Here is a 15,373-nt window from a genome sequence, read left to right as displayed (position 1 = left end):
GGTTGAGCCGTTTACCTCCAGACTTCAAAAGCTACAAAATAAGCACAAAATTTGATCAAAAGACTCATCACTCCCTGTAATAACATAAATTAAGAGTCCCTATTTCCTTCTAAGTATATTGGCCAAAATTATATCCATATATACAAAAATTGTGCTAGATAAGTGTCTCAAATTTATATTTTATCAGACTAATTAGACACTTATCAATTACTAACAAGTTGTTGATTCGAGTGGTACTAAACTCAGTTTCTTTAAATAAGGTTTTGAATTCGAGTTTTGTCTATGAAAATAACGTGATTCAGACAGAATATCCTACTAAAAGTGACCAATAAGGTTTCTTGACAAAGATTAGTCATCACCAAAACCGATGAATACTTCATATTAATAACATTGTTACCAAAAAAAATATTAAAAAACATTCAAATTTATACTAATAATTAACTTGATTCATATATAAAATATCATAATTAATTTATAATGCTCATGCAAAATAATTCATTAACTACTAAATCAATTAACAAATAAAATCATAGATCATAACACTGTACAATTTTATTTATTAGTATTGGTTTTATTGAAATTATTGTTTTGTAGTGATTCATTATTGTTTATTGTTGAGAAACTCTGAAATTAAGGAAATTCTTATGAGTTTTTAGTTGTTTAGGAATTTCTCTAAGCAACAATAAAGTTTGACCTATAAGGAAAGATATATAAGGTCTTTCTTCAAAAGTGAACTTTATAAGTTCATTTCTTCAAAAAATTTAGAGAAAAGTCAGAGAGAACAACTTTGGACCTTGACTTTATTCCTTCTTATTCCTAGCCTTCTCGAGATCGTAGGAGATCCATAGTTGAGTTGAGGAGAGTGATTTTGGTGGTTGAGAGGTGATTTAAAGCTTTGGAAGCTAAGAATTGAGGTTGGTTTGAGGCTAGTTCGAAAACTATCATCTTCTTCACCCTCCTTTGATTCTTGAGAACTTAGATAAAGGACACTATAACTCATTTTCTGTGTTGATCTATGATGCATGTGTTGTTTGAAATTGTTAAATTTCATGGTTGTGTGGATAATTGGGATGGAATTGCATGTTGTGGAGTTTTGTTGTTCTTGAACAAAATGTGAGTTAGTAATTGTTCTATATGTTATATATTGATGTATGGTGTTGAATCTTTATTCATTGATCTTATGTAGATGATTAAATGGGGGAAAGTTGATAATTGAGTTGTATGCTGAAATGTTGAGGTAGTTCTGTTAAAAATGCTTTAGGCATTAAGCTGTTTTAGTTGATTGACTTAGGATTAGAGAGTATGTTTAAAATTTGGACATCCCATTTGTTATTATGCTCTACAAGTCCATTTGTTGAAAAATTATTTTTGGAAAGTTGACTATTGAAGTGGATTGTTAAGTTTCTTCTAGGATGATGGAGGACCATCCTTGAGACATCATATACGGCCTATCACAAGGTCCATGGTTAGGAGAGTAGAGGAAGATGAAGAACACACCACACCAAAAGCCATGATCATCATGTGTGTGGATTTTGGGCCCTCTCCTTAGCTTGTTGCTTTCCTTTCCTATTTTGCCCTTGTATTTTGGGGTACATTAGCTATTAGGATTTTATTGTGTATTTTTATTTAGCCTTTGTATTATGGGGCAAAAATAGGCTTAGGATTTATTTAGGGACTTAACCTTGACTAGTAAGGTCAAAAGTCCATTTCTTTCATTTTCTAGGACTAAGGGTACTTTAGTCTTTTTGGAGAGATGAGAGCCATTTCATTTGGGCTGCATCTAGGGTTCATTTAGGGTGCATTTGGACTTGAAATTTTCGGCCAAATGCTCCCAAGAAACCCTAGGATGCTCTCCTATCTCTATAAGTACTCTAGTCCCTCCACCTTGTACCGACTTTGGAATATATGCATTTTGAGTGAGCCTTTGTGCCTCAAAATCCTTCCTTAGTCTCCTAGGGTCCTCATGCCCAACCTCCTCTCCTCTCTACCCTAAAGAGAGTTTGAGTTTCCCTTGAGTGGCCTCCACCAACCCTTGGTGGAGAGAGCTAGCCAAGAGCACCAAAAACACCTTCCACCTTCCCACCTCCATTTTCGTCCACCTTCACCTCCACCCTTCAATATTGTTTTTCCACCACCCTTGAGGAACATCCAGCCATCATCCTTCTTCCTAGACCGTGGAGAAAGAGGGAGCTCCTCCTTGGAAGCCAAAGAACACACCATGGAAGGAAGGAGCCCATCATGAGTTGACGTGGTATGTGAGCAAGGTCGAGATATACCAGTTATAAGCGACCACAGTATAATAGTCAAGTCAAAGTATACTGATTATAAAGTGACCAATGTTGATTCTTATGTGGACAAGGTCAATATATATATATATATATGTGTGTGTGTGTGTGTGTGTGTGTGTGTGTGTATAAAATGATCAAATCAGAGTAAGGTATAAGGTCGGAAGTCAAAATCCTTAACTAAGTACTATAAGGGGTAGGTAGTCATCAGGCTAATCCCATATGAGGCTTATGCATGCTAATGATGTGATAAGCTCACACCTAAGTTGTTCTACCCTAACAGGAGTAATAGACCTTCTAATTTAAGTGGAAAAATATGAAAAACCATGTTGTTATGGATTCTTATCCAAATTAGCTATTAATCTAACTAAATTGAAAAGATCGAATTGTTGTTGGTTCAGTATGGTCAAGTCACTTAGACTGCTCATCTGTCACTTGTGTAGTAGAAGATCTTCAAGTTAAAATGCGTGACGTCGCATATATTTGATTTTTTGTGCATATGCGATTGATTTGTTGAGTTGTAAGAGGCACAGGTCATGTTGTAGTGTTGTTCAAGTTAAGTAATAACTTTTGCATGTGATGTGTTGATGTTTATGTTGTTCACATGCTATATTGAATTATGATGAGTTACATTGTTGTGTTGTTCTAGTTGAATATCATATTGTATTGTGTTGATAAGTTGTAAATTAATGGTATGTTGAAACATGTTAAGTTGTTTATGTTGATAATATAGTAGTTTCACACTTATACTAATTTATTGATTATTTTGAATACTAGTTTACCTTCATATGTTTTCATGTGATTGGATTGCGATGATCATATTTGGTATGAGAACATAGCAGAGATAGGCTACCAATAGTTTGTATTAAGGCCATGTTAGTGATGGTGATGCTAATCTTTTGAGTTGCCTTGGTTTAGGTGAATGTTAATATAGTGTTGTTTGACCGATAACTAAGATTTATTTTTCATACTTTAGTACGTGATAAACTTTAGTACATGTTATATGATTCAGTTCTTGATAAACTTTTATTTGATACATATTATGACATGTATATCCAAGTTTTACAAGTCTGTTACTCATAAATAGTTACATTTATATTTTTCGCTACTAGTAATTGAACCATTAATTGTAATGATCTGATGGATCGTTACATAGATAAATTTCCCACTATACTATAATTAATTATATATTTGAAATTAAGTTAAGAAGTATATTTAATAAGCAATTTTTTATATGAAATATCACTATCGAAAGTAGTGGTTAATCCTCATTGGGAACTGTAAACATAACAAGATAAATATTTATTTTCTGACATAGTTTATTACATACCCAATATTCTCTCAATTGGGGACTGTGAGGGGTTACAAGTCAGATATTTCATTGGGGAATCGTAAACATAACAAGATAAATATTTATTTTCTAATATAGTTTATTACATACCCAATACTCTCTCTATCGGGGATTGTGAGGGGTTACAAGTCAGATATTTCCCTTCCAAATATAGTCTATTTCATACCAAAGATCAAGATTCAAATCTTGATCAACTTTGTTAAGGACACAAGCTGCTATCATTTGTGCCCCTCAATGTTGGTAATTTCAATATTGATAATTTTTTTGGTATGGACAACATATGTTATATTAAAGACAATTTTACAGGATTGATATAGATGACAAAATGCTCTCTTCAAATATTTAACACAATTATATCCTTAAGATATTTAAACTCCAAAATATTAATTAAATTAATATATTATTAGTCCTTTTTCAATATAAATTTAGTTAATGAATAAATTGATTTACTAAAGTAAAATATGGTTGAAAAAAAACATTTTAATTAATTGATTATTAGTTATATTTGATGAATAATCACCATATCAGGACCAAGTAACAATTTAAAAACATGAAAGAGTAAAACAACACTAAATAATATGTGCTTATAAGACGTGATTTCAGTTAATCATTATCTTAATACTGCAAAAATTTATTATAGGAGTAATAAATCAACTTGTGTTTTAGGAAAAACTTTACAAGTTAAAATCACTAAGTCAAAATACTTGATTAATATCTTATTTAATTTGATATTATGCTTGTATTTATGTTATATATATATATATATATATATATATATATATATATATATATATATATATGAGATATATGTTAATATTAATTTTATATTTTAAAAATTTAATTTATAGGTAAACATAAAACATCTCCGATTGAAAATTAAAGATTAATTTTTCGATATATTAAAATTTATTTAAGGTGATAATCTCTCCTAACAAATATAATTTAGGTTTAATGGTCATGTTCTATAAATATAAAAGTTTTTACACTATTAACCTATAAAAAATTGTTATTAATATGATTTTTAAGGTATATTTATAAAATTCAACAAAACTTACACAATGAATCATAGTTTGTGATTAGAAGAAGGTATAAAATAATTTTATATTATTAACGTATAATTTTTTTTTCTGGTGTACTTTTTATAATTTATACACCTAAATAAGATTGAATTCATGGTCACATACTTGACTAATGTACTTGAGAAGCAAGAAGCAAGACGCAAGATCACCTATTAATTGTAACATTTAGTAGTTAAATTTCATAATTTGGGTCATGCATTATTGAATTTCAACAAATGACTCATTTAAGACTCGGTGCGTATGAATCAATTAAACTATCCAACAACATCTTCTAGTAACACCCAATACATTATGATTGTATTTTAATTTATTTTCTTTTCAGATCTCATTAAGAAGATTAAGGCACATAAATGCAGTTATAGATGGACATGACTTTAACATGAACTGTTCTCAAAACTGAAAATCGTAACTATTTTATTTTTGAAAAAATACACACTGACATGCACAAATAGTCACTCAACCACTCGGATGGTCTCACCTACGACCATTATAATTGTTAATATTATTGTTTTGAAAAGAAAAATATAAATATTTAATGATGAGATGCTTGACTGTATAACAAAGAAAATAAGCATGAAAAAACCATGAGCTGGATGTTACATTTATAGCAGGGACCAACTTGTTGAAGTCACTTTTGAATTTAGAGCATAGTTGATCCACTCACATCACTTGAGTCATTTATAAATTACAATAGCCAAATTGAAAGATTTTCTGTAGTTTTGGATGGTAAATTCCACACATATTTTACTTTAATTTGACCCAACATAATAACATGTACATGTATTAGTACAAGATGATAAATAAATCACATTTTCCATTCAGAAAGATACAAATTTCACGTTTGTATAGTCCAATCCAATGCACAAACACCCAATAATTTATGAACAAAACCCATCGGATAGGAGCAACGTCTTTTATTCTCACCGGTTCACCCTTGTAACGCGCATTTTCCCAATCAATGGGTTACCTATGTATGCACCTGAGATTTATTTTTATTTTTTCACTTAATGTTTTTACATAAAATACAGAAAGAATAAAAATAAAGTAAAATTAACATATGATTAAAATCATTATAAAAACTAATTTCATAGTCAAATTAAAATCGCCAAAATGAGTCTCTTAATTCTATCTATTTTGTCCAATTCGTGTTAATGAATTAAATAGATTGACTCACTTACTTTTAAAATTTTTTTAATAAATAAATATCCACCTAATCATGATTTTTTTTTATTCTATTCTAATGTATAGTCAAAAGGTTCAAATATGCTTAAAAAAAATTAGGTCACTAATTGATCTATACAAAAATTCATTTAAATCGAAATAGTAAGTGAATATTGAATCATGTAAGTAGATTGCGAGAGTTTTTAATTTTTTTTTAGTGAAACCTGAATGAATTGGCTGGGATCTAGTTTTTTTTTTTTAATTTTTTTTATTGAGCTTGTCAACTCACTATGAATTTAACTCGGATGATTTGGGTTCTAAGTGGACTAGGTTCAATTTTTACCAATACCCAAATTTACAATTTTTTTTAATTCTATTTGACTTGAATGTGTGATAAACTGAATTGACTCATGAATTATCACTTGTTTTGACATCTCTAATTTAGACCTTTATTTCTTCCTTTCCCACTTTTTACATATACATTTGATAGGAGTTTATTCTATTAGTCATTTTAATTATAAATATTGTATAGTCACAAAATAAATATGTTGAGATTATATTATGTAGTAATAGTGTAAAGATTTTTTTTTATATTATTATTCAATTAGAATTCACCAATCACCATATATAATAAAATTAATTTTTTTTATAAGAATTACTTTAAAATCATATATATTATCATTTGTACTTATTGACAGTAAAATACTTTTATATTATTAACGTATAATCATTAAACTCAAATTAACTTGTAATAAAAAGATTATTCTAAAAATACATATAAATTAAACTTGGAGACTTATTATTAAGTTTATGCAAAAATATTTATTAAAAATAAGTGCATCTTTTAAATAGATATCGATATTTTAATAAATCAAACATAGGCTTTGATGGATAATACCTTAACAGATCTTAATATTTTAATAGTTTAATCATATAAACACTTATATATTATTAACCAATCAAAATTTATCTTTGAAAAGTATGTTAAATTAATAATTATAATGGTAACAAATCTACTGCTTATGACTATTTACAGTTAAAAGATCCTATGAAAAGTCTTTACGATATTAGTAGATGTATGATTTGAAATAAATAATATAATTTTATTTTATACAGTAATCTAATCACAAAATATTGATAACTTTTTATTTTTATTTTTATAATTATTAGTTAAAAAGTCAGATAAAAACTTTTATATTTAAATACATGCCTATTAAGTCTATTATTTATTTTATTTATAAGGAGTGATTAGAAAAAAAAAAAAAAAATAGAAGGTAGTGTAGGTACAAAAACAGTAGAGAGCAAAGCACATATGACATAACAACAGAAAGCAACACACATTTTTCTGTTTTTATGTTCACACTCACACACACTGCTTCTGGTTTCTGATTCCCCTTGTATAAAAACGCAACCTTTTTGCTCCTCCTTTCTCTTCTTCTCACTCTCCGTGTGTTATTTCCCTTTTCCCTTTTCAATAAAAACCACCTTCCGTTATTAGGGTTTGAAATGTGGAGGGAGAATGGAAGGCTCTGAATCCGATTCTGCAGCACTTTCCAATTCCAATGGCGCAGAGCCCCAATTGGAGGCTCCTTCTTCCCCCGTCGCTCATCCTGAGCCGTCAGATCTCAATCACGCGGCTGAGGAAGACCCACTCGCTGGGGAGCTTCAGACTAAGTTGGATTTGAAGGGTGGGGACGAAGGTGAGGAGAAAGTTTCGAACTTTAACGATGGTGGAGGAGTTTGTGACGAAGAAACTGCTAAGGGTGATGGAGATAGTAGGGGTTGGGAGACTAATAGTTGGAATGAGGAAGTGGGTGTTGATGTTGATGTTGAGGGTGATGGTGATGGTGATGTGGATGTTCATGATGATGACGATGATGGTGATGGAGTGGAAAAGAAGGAAGAGAAAAGCAGTGGTGGAACTCACCAGTACCCTTTGAGGCCTGAAGCTGAAGATTGTGCATTTTATATGAAAACTGGGAATTGCAAGTTTGGGTTTAACTGCAAGTTTAATCACCCCATTAGGAGGAAAAGCCAGGTGCTTCTTATGCCTTTCTTCTCCTATGCCTTATTTAGTTGCTATGTTTGTTAGTGTTGCATTGGTTTAGATATGGTTGCCAGATTTGGCTATTTGCTAGTGATAGATTTATAGTCATCGATTTTGATATTTCATTTTTAAGGGTCAAGCTTTCGAATAATCCACTTCTGTGAAGGTTATCTTTTGGTCCTAGATTTTCTGTGTATATGACATTGTATAATTCTTGGAATTGCTGGATTGAGAAGATTTAGAAAAAGGGTATTTTGTCTTTGGTGAAGGTATATTTTTTTATTGGAGGAATGGTAAATGGTAATAGATGTTACACCATGGTTGGTACTTGACGTTGAATTGTAAGTTTTTGTGAAATTTCTATCTTTGGTAATGTGCTTATATGCTTTAAGATTGTATCTATTTTGGTCTTTCTTAAAATGTTCTATGTTGTCTGGATGTTTTAACTATGAACAAAGGCTACTAAAGAGAAGGCTGGAGAAAGAGAAGAACCTACAGATAGATCGGGAATGACAGAATGCAAGGTTATTGACAGATTTATGCTTCTAATCAAATTCTGTTGCAAATTTTAATTTTTCATGTTTTATTATTTCACCATATTATCACTTTGGCTTAATGTTCATATTATAATCATTAAAATACAAATTCCTCCTGCTTTGTGATTTGCGATGGAACATTGTATGTAAGCCTCTGTAAGGTTAATTCAAGGTGGTTCAACCTGACATATAATTTTATATTATCCAGCTCCTTCCGTGACAGTGAGATCATATATCATTTATATGCTATATGTTCAATTTGGGTGATGTAATTTCTGTCATTACATGACTTGTGGGGTTGTGGGTTTGGTAAAGTTATATAAATACAATGTATTCTATATTAGAATCTCTTGATCAATAAATAATTGCCTGTGGCTGAGAATTAACAGATGTCTATTTTGATTAACTATGTCTGGATCATGTGTTGATCTATGCTACCTACACTGTGTACATGGACAGAGGAAACGAAGATAAATTTCTATCATGGAAGTTTGGTTTTTATCATGGCATATTAGTTAGCTGAGTTCTTTATGTTAAGCTTTATCATGCTGCCCTAGCATGGATAATGTTGACAATGTTGATGAGGTTATATAAAGAATGCATGAAAACAAATTGTAAGTAAATGCTTTTGAACTACTCTATCTATTGTTAGGTTGAAAAAATTATTGGACCTTCAAAACAACTTATGGTGAAAAGCAAGTTTAACTTTTACAGTTTATCTCTTGCCCAAACCATGTCATCAGCATATGATACTATACCTGATATTTCCATAAAAAATTTTCCTGATATTATGACAGTATTATCAAAGGTCTGGGGGTTGTAAGTTTGGAAAATCTTGTAAATACAACCACACAAGAGGAAAATTTTCAACAACGCCAGTTTTAGAACTCAACTTTCTTGGTCTGCCTATTCGTCCGGTACGCCCTTAGTTGCTTACCTATAACAAAAATTATATATGATCTCTGCCTCTTTCTGCAGTCTTCTAAGGTAGTTGTTTCTGAGATATTAATAATGTTTTTCATGATAGGGAGAGAGAGAGTGCCCCTATTACATGCGCACTGGCTCTTGTAAGTTTGGAGCAAACTGCAAGTTCAACCATCCTGATCCTACAGCTGGTGGAGGATGTGATCCTCCTTCAGGGTATGGTAATGGAGGGTCTATTTCATTACAAGGTGTATCACAACCGTCCTGGTCTTCTTCAAGAACATTAAATGAAGCAACTCCTTTTGTGCCAATGATGCTTTCACCTACTCAGGGAGTTTCTACCCAAAGTTCTGATTGGAATGGATATCAGGTAAACACATAGATTCAATACCGATAACCATCTGGCAAGGTGGAACTTATTATATAATTTTTACTAGAAAACACTTAGTCTGCCAGTTTTCTTTTCATGCAGTGTTAATGCTCTCTGCTGCTGCAGAATTTTTTTAAACGGCTTCCTAAATTGTGAGATAATGTTATTATGTCACCCTTTGACTATTGTAGACTTATCATTAATCTTACATGTTTTGATATAGGTACATTGAGTACTTTTAGCAAAATGAGTATTAAGATATTTGAGGTTTGAAGGTTATATTCCCTAATAATTAATTACTTAGAATTCAAAAAAGAAAAAGAAAAAGTCTTGCAATTTGTAGGCTCAATTTTGTTGATCTGTGGTGTGTAGCAGGCTGCAGGCATATCGAATAATCATGCCGATTAAGCAATAATGCACAGTTGACTTTATGCATGAAAGTGAATTTAAAATTGCACCTATTACTGATCCCTAAAGTAAATATGATGTATGGCATCTAATCTAATGTTTTGAATTTGTGATCATTCTACGACCTCCTCCCCCCTTCCCTTCCTCCCTAGTATTTGTTATTTTTTTCTGTCTTGATTTTTATGGGGCAGTATTTGACTCATTGGTATGTGATGCAAGACACTGAGTGTTCTTTTCTTGTTCCTAAACCTGAGTTAACTATTCTGCTAGCCAAACTTTTACCAGTGATTGTTTTCCCATCAAATTGACACGTTTGTGGTTTGTAAAAGGCACCTGTCTACTTACCTGAGAGGAGCATGCATCCACCTTCTACGTTTGTCATGAACAACCCAACAATCGATACAAATGTTTACATGCCCCATCCCCATCAAAAGCAAGTGCTTGCTGAAGAGTTTCCAGAACGGCCTGGTGAACCTGAATGCAACTTCTTCTTAAAAACTGGGGATTGCAAGTTCAAATCTAATTGTAAATTTCACCATCCAAAGAATAGGATTGCAAGATTACCTCCATGCAACCTCAGTGACAAGGGTCTGCCTCTGAGACCTGTAAGGTTTTATGGTTAAAAGCTTGAAAATTTATTTTCTTTTTGGTTTTGCTAATCTGAAATCTTTAAACTGGAATTAACATGGCATTGTACCCTAGAGATGATTGAGTTTCAGATTTTTGAAAGATATTTCCTCTAGTTTAGTCACATGGGTCTACAATCCAAATTGGCTAATTTCTCTTAATATTTTATGTCATGAAATCCAGGATCAAAGTGTTTGCTCACACTACAGTCGCTATGGAATATGCAAATTTGGACCAGCTTGTAAGTATGACCATCCCATAAACTTGCAGCCCTTGATGCCTGAACTTGGTCAGCAATCCTACTCAAACTCGGCTAGTGTTGAGGTGGCTGGGATAGGTGGAAGTGCAGTTACAACTGACGCAACAATTCAGCAATCTGTGTAAACATGTTTGTCTGAGGATCTTCTAGCTTTGAGGATGCATATCACCCAAAATTTGTAGTTTTCTTCTTAAACATGATAAATTTATTTAACTTTTCCTAGCACTGTCCAATGTGACACAAGCTTTGCAAAGAATAGCAACATATGTATGTCAAACAGTTTTTATGTATTTATTACAACATCTGCATATGTAGATTATCTTTTCTTGTTCGTTTTCTCTCACTTGAATTATAATTATATTGGTTTGAAATGTTTGTGAATGCGGATTTTGTTGTCTTACTCATGTCAATGGGGTTATGAACCTTGGTATGTCAGAATTGGCAACCAGTCGATATATCTGATGAGTAAAACAAGTCTTATATAGATAATACCGTAGGTCCTTGGAATGGATAAACACTTTCTAGAGTATTGTTTGATGAAACAAAGAATCGAAAGAAAGATAGTAGTACACGTCTTAGCTTTTCTATATTTGACGTGTATCATTCTTTGGATGTAATCTTGTTCGAGATAAATGTCGTACTTAATGTGATTATTACTTTCAGCACGGTTTCGAATTTTGCTTCATTATATTGTAGGATACTAGATTTTTTTTAAGACTCAATTCTATGTCTTAGCTTGATACATGCCCTGTTTATAACTTGATTTTCACTTGTGTCTTATGTATATATGGTCATGATGTTTTTATCTAAAACTAAATTTTTCATCTCCTTTCAAATATTTACGAGATAATTTGATTAAATTATTTTAAACATTCTTTTGCCCGATATTTACTAACCAAAATAGTAAATTTCAATACAATAAATATAAAAAAAATAAAATTATCCTCTTCAAATTTAATCTCACATCCAATAAAATTTTATTAAAATTGTACCCTTTATTTCTAAGTAATAAACTATTAATGTTTTTTACGCTAACCAAGGAATTAAAAAATTAACGCAACTTTAAACTAAGAAAATGACAAATATATAGTAACAAATTTTGTCTAAATAATTGACTCTTTAAAAGTTGTGTAGGATACTATATTTCTAGCTTAAGCACTGTTGACTATTTTATATCCCAAATCCAACATAAATACATGGATAAAATTAATGATTTTATGGTTTTAAGTAGAACAAAATTTTGTTCTACTCCCCCCCGCCGAGAGAAAAAAAAAAGTAGAACAAAATTGAAAGCGTGACTAAATTTGCTTTATTTTTTTTTTTAAAAAAAAAAATCAGAGGGATTTAGTTAACTAGAAAAAGTTTAAGGAACTAGAATCACACATAACCCAAATCATAGGAAATAAAAATGAAATTAAAACAAACTTAATAATGGACCTTAATTATAAAAAATAAAAAAAAACTTGAGAAAATTTAATTCACATAAAATATTCTGTTATTTAAGAAGAAAATACCATTTAAATCTAAAACAAAAATCACTGCACACAAAAAATTTAAAAAAAAAGACACCTTCAAATATTTATTTTTATCCATTGAAAAGATTATATAGATGTGACAAAAATTGAACTTAGATTCTTTCGCTTCTACTCCAACTTCTTCTCCTCCCCAACCATTAGGCTAATCTAAGCTAATCCCTAGTGATGCACTCTTAAATGTTTAACATGCATGCTTTGGAATATACTATTTAAGATTAATAGTTAATTCACAATTATCTCAATTATTATATACATATCTTTTTAGTTAAAGTAGAAAAATAGAAGTAACTTGTTTTTAGCAATAAAGAGATTTTTTTAAATGAAAAGACTTAATTTTAAAGATAAGAGTAATTAAGATATGAAACAAATAATAAAATTATGATATAATAGTTAAAATAATTAATAAATAATAATTAAACTATGCTTTGGAACATATTGTTTAAGATTAATAATTAATTCACAACTATCTCAATTATTGTGTGTATATTTTTTAATTAAAGTAGAAAAATAGAAGTACCTTATTTTTAGCAATGAAGAGAAGTTTAAAAAAAAAAATGAAAAGACTTAATTTTAAAGATAAGAATAATTAAGATATGAAACAAACAATAAAATTATGATATAATGGTTAAAAAATAAATAATAATCAAACAAAGTCTAGCTTTGTTGAAGTTGAACATTGTGCGTAAATCATTGTAAATTTCTTGATATCATATTCAATTCTAATGGATAAAAAAATAATAAAAAAAAACTAAAGATGAGAATTAAAATTTTGAAACCTCATCATAAAAATTAATATAAAAGTTGAATTTATAGATTATTATTAGTTTAAAATCTTCAAAAAAAATAAAATGAATATTAAATATTATAATAAAGTCACATGTTACAAAAGAAAGAATCATAGTTTATTTGCACAAGTGTTCGACACTTGGATTTTTACTAGGGTTTAATTCACGACTTATGAATAGAATCCGGACTACTTCTTTATACCTTTTTATTAACTAAAAAAAAAATTACAAAAGAAAGAAAACATGTAATGAAACTCTATATTCTAATATAGAGATTAATTTTTTAAAAATTAATTCTCAAAAATTGATTAAATTATTAGCTTGAAATAAGTTTATTCAAATCATGCTATTGGAGGTTTTAACCGATAAAAAAAAAAAATCATGTTTGTATGCGTGTTTTTCATATTTTGCTTACATTGAATAATCTAACAAAAAAGTACTCGTGTGTGGCTAGATCGGGGGTTAGTTTGCAATTATCAGCAGATCATTTCTTTCAATTAATCAGTACTTTCATTTCTAAACGCTGAATTGATATAACAAAAATCCTTTAATTGATTAGAACTATTATATAGAAAATGATCACATAAACCCTGAGTTGAAGGAACCAATGTAAAAAAACAAAAGAAATAGAAGTAGCCAGATCAATAATCATCAATAATAATATGGAAACATTTTGTACATTTTTTTCTTTTTTTGTATATATATTTGTACATTTTTTCTATTACACAACCTTTTTGCCCAACTGATCCGTTCTTAGAGAGTTAATTAATTTACATCAAACTAAGCAAAGAGACAGTGTGAATTTTCAATTTGCTTACGACTAAATAAGTAATGCATCAGTTTGTGATCCTGCAAATCACAAGAAGGTGAAAAAAAAAAAAAAAAAAAAACAACAACAAATAGGATCATAAACGAATCCTGCTCCACCCGATTTGTCAGAACATGATCCACAGAAGAATGAGGATTTTAGAGGGCTACTTACTCAGATCAGCATACCCTCTTGGCGTCTAAAGCCATGTAGAGTCAGCCGCAGCAAAACCACTTTTTCTGCATTTAAATTTAATTTCAGAAATTGAAAAAAAAAAAAAAGTAGGCTGAGAGTGAAAAGGAAAAATGAGTAGAATTAAGTTGACCTTTGCAGAATATTGAGAATCGTTATAAGTGTGAGTCTTGGCGAGAGGATCAGATCTACGTGGGTTTGTCATGTTGAGTCCACTGTTAGTCTTCTTCTCATCTCTAGCCTTATTGAATATCACAGTAAAGCCTTCGGCTGAGGCAGGATTATTCACATCCCACTCCCCGAATTTTGGCAATGGTCGACCATTTTCCTGCTGCATTTCAACATTATCACTTTAATTAATGTCCTTAATTATAACAAACATATCATGTTTATGCCCATTGTATTCAATTAGATTAAACGATAATAAAAACAAATAATTATGAAAAGGAAAAAGGAAAGAATATTTGAATAATACCGAAGCCATTATGATTGGGGAGAGGGAGAGTTAGAATTGAGGAGGAAGAGAAGCAGTTGATTACTTACGTTACGTAGGAAATGAAGTATTTGAAGAGAGGTTTATTACGACAGACAGAAATTGAAACGGCATCAAAAACACGCTGTCGTTTCGAGTTCTCTTCTGTTTCATCATCGCTCTTAACCGTTTCTTGTTATCCGTTTACCACAACACAACGCCAGAAAGGCCCTTAGTGTCACCGCGCCAGAAAATTAAAAATTACTATTTACCGGTAATTGATGATAAATTGATAAGGGTGGGTAAAATAATCTATTCTACCAATCAATTTAATGAATATATGTTATTTAATCTGCATTTTTTTCCTTCCCTATTTCTCCTATTTGCATTCATTCTCTCTCTATGCCCCCACTCTCTCTCCATTTATTAATTTGATAAAACCATTATTTCCATTTTTCAAGCTGAGCTTCAATTTCTTCAACATGAGCATCGATTCCTTTTGAATGTGAAAAATGACACCATGATGGTGCAATT

The 15,373-nt window shown here is 30.6% G+C and overlaps 2 protein-coding genes across 5 annotated transcripts; one reads left to right on the top strand and one right to left on the bottom strand.

Moving 5' to 3' along the window:
* The first annotated feature begins 7,192 nt into the window (after positions 1-7,192).
* On the top strand, positions 7,193-11,378 carry LOC109800719 (zinc finger CCCH domain-containing protein 67). Of its 3 annotated transcripts, XM_020361570.3 has the most exons (6): positions 7,194-7,914; positions 8,382-8,447; positions 9,257-9,376; positions 9,487-9,753; positions 10,491-10,766; positions 10,972-11,378. In XM_020361570.3, the coding sequence occupies exons 1-6, from the start codon at positions 7,396-7,398 to the stop codon at positions 11,170-11,172; spliced, it is 1,449 nt and encodes a 482-aa protein (XP_020217159.1). In that variant the 5' UTR covers positions 7,194-7,395; the 3' UTR covers positions 11,173-11,378. The 3 variants fall into 3 exon arrangements, with proteins under 3 accessions (XP_082931565.1, XP_020217159.1, XP_082931566.1); XM_083075439.1 differs by lacking the exon at positions 8,382-8,447 and having other exon boundaries at positions 7,193-7,914; XM_083075440.1 differs by lacking the exons at positions 7,194-7,914; positions 8,382-8,447 and adding an exon at positions 8,946-9,073.
* A 2,613-nt stretch (positions 11,379-13,991) lies between these two features.
* Positions 13,992-14,903, bottom strand: LOC109799883 (protein NOI4). 2 transcript variants are annotated; one of them, XM_083075441.1, is made up of 4 exons: positions 14,843-14,903; positions 14,501-14,698; positions 14,350-14,414; positions 13,992-14,216 (listed from the first exon to the last, which is right to left on the bottom strand). In XM_083075441.1, exons 1-3 carry the CDS (start codon positions 14,849-14,851, stop codon positions 14,391-14,393), a joined length of 231 nt encoding a protein of 76 aa, XP_082931567.1. In that variant the 5' UTR covers positions 14,852-14,903; the 3' UTR covers positions 13,992-14,216; positions 14,350-14,390. The 2 variants fall into 2 exon arrangements, with proteins under 2 accessions (XP_082931567.1, XP_020216119.1); XM_020360530.3 differs by having other exon boundaries at positions 13,992-14,414.
* Between the last annotated feature and the right edge of the window lie 470 nt (positions 14,904-15,373).

The sequence above is a fragment of the Cajanus cajan genome, chromosome 5 (assembly GCF_000230855.2).
Source record: "Cajanus cajan strain Asha chromosome 5, NIPB_CcT2T_4, whole genome shotgun sequence".
Lineage (NCBI taxonomy): Eukaryota > Viridiplantae > Streptophyta > Magnoliopsida > Fabales > Fabaceae > Cajanus > Cajanus cajan.
This window is presented reverse-complemented; position numbering and strand designations above follow the sequence as displayed.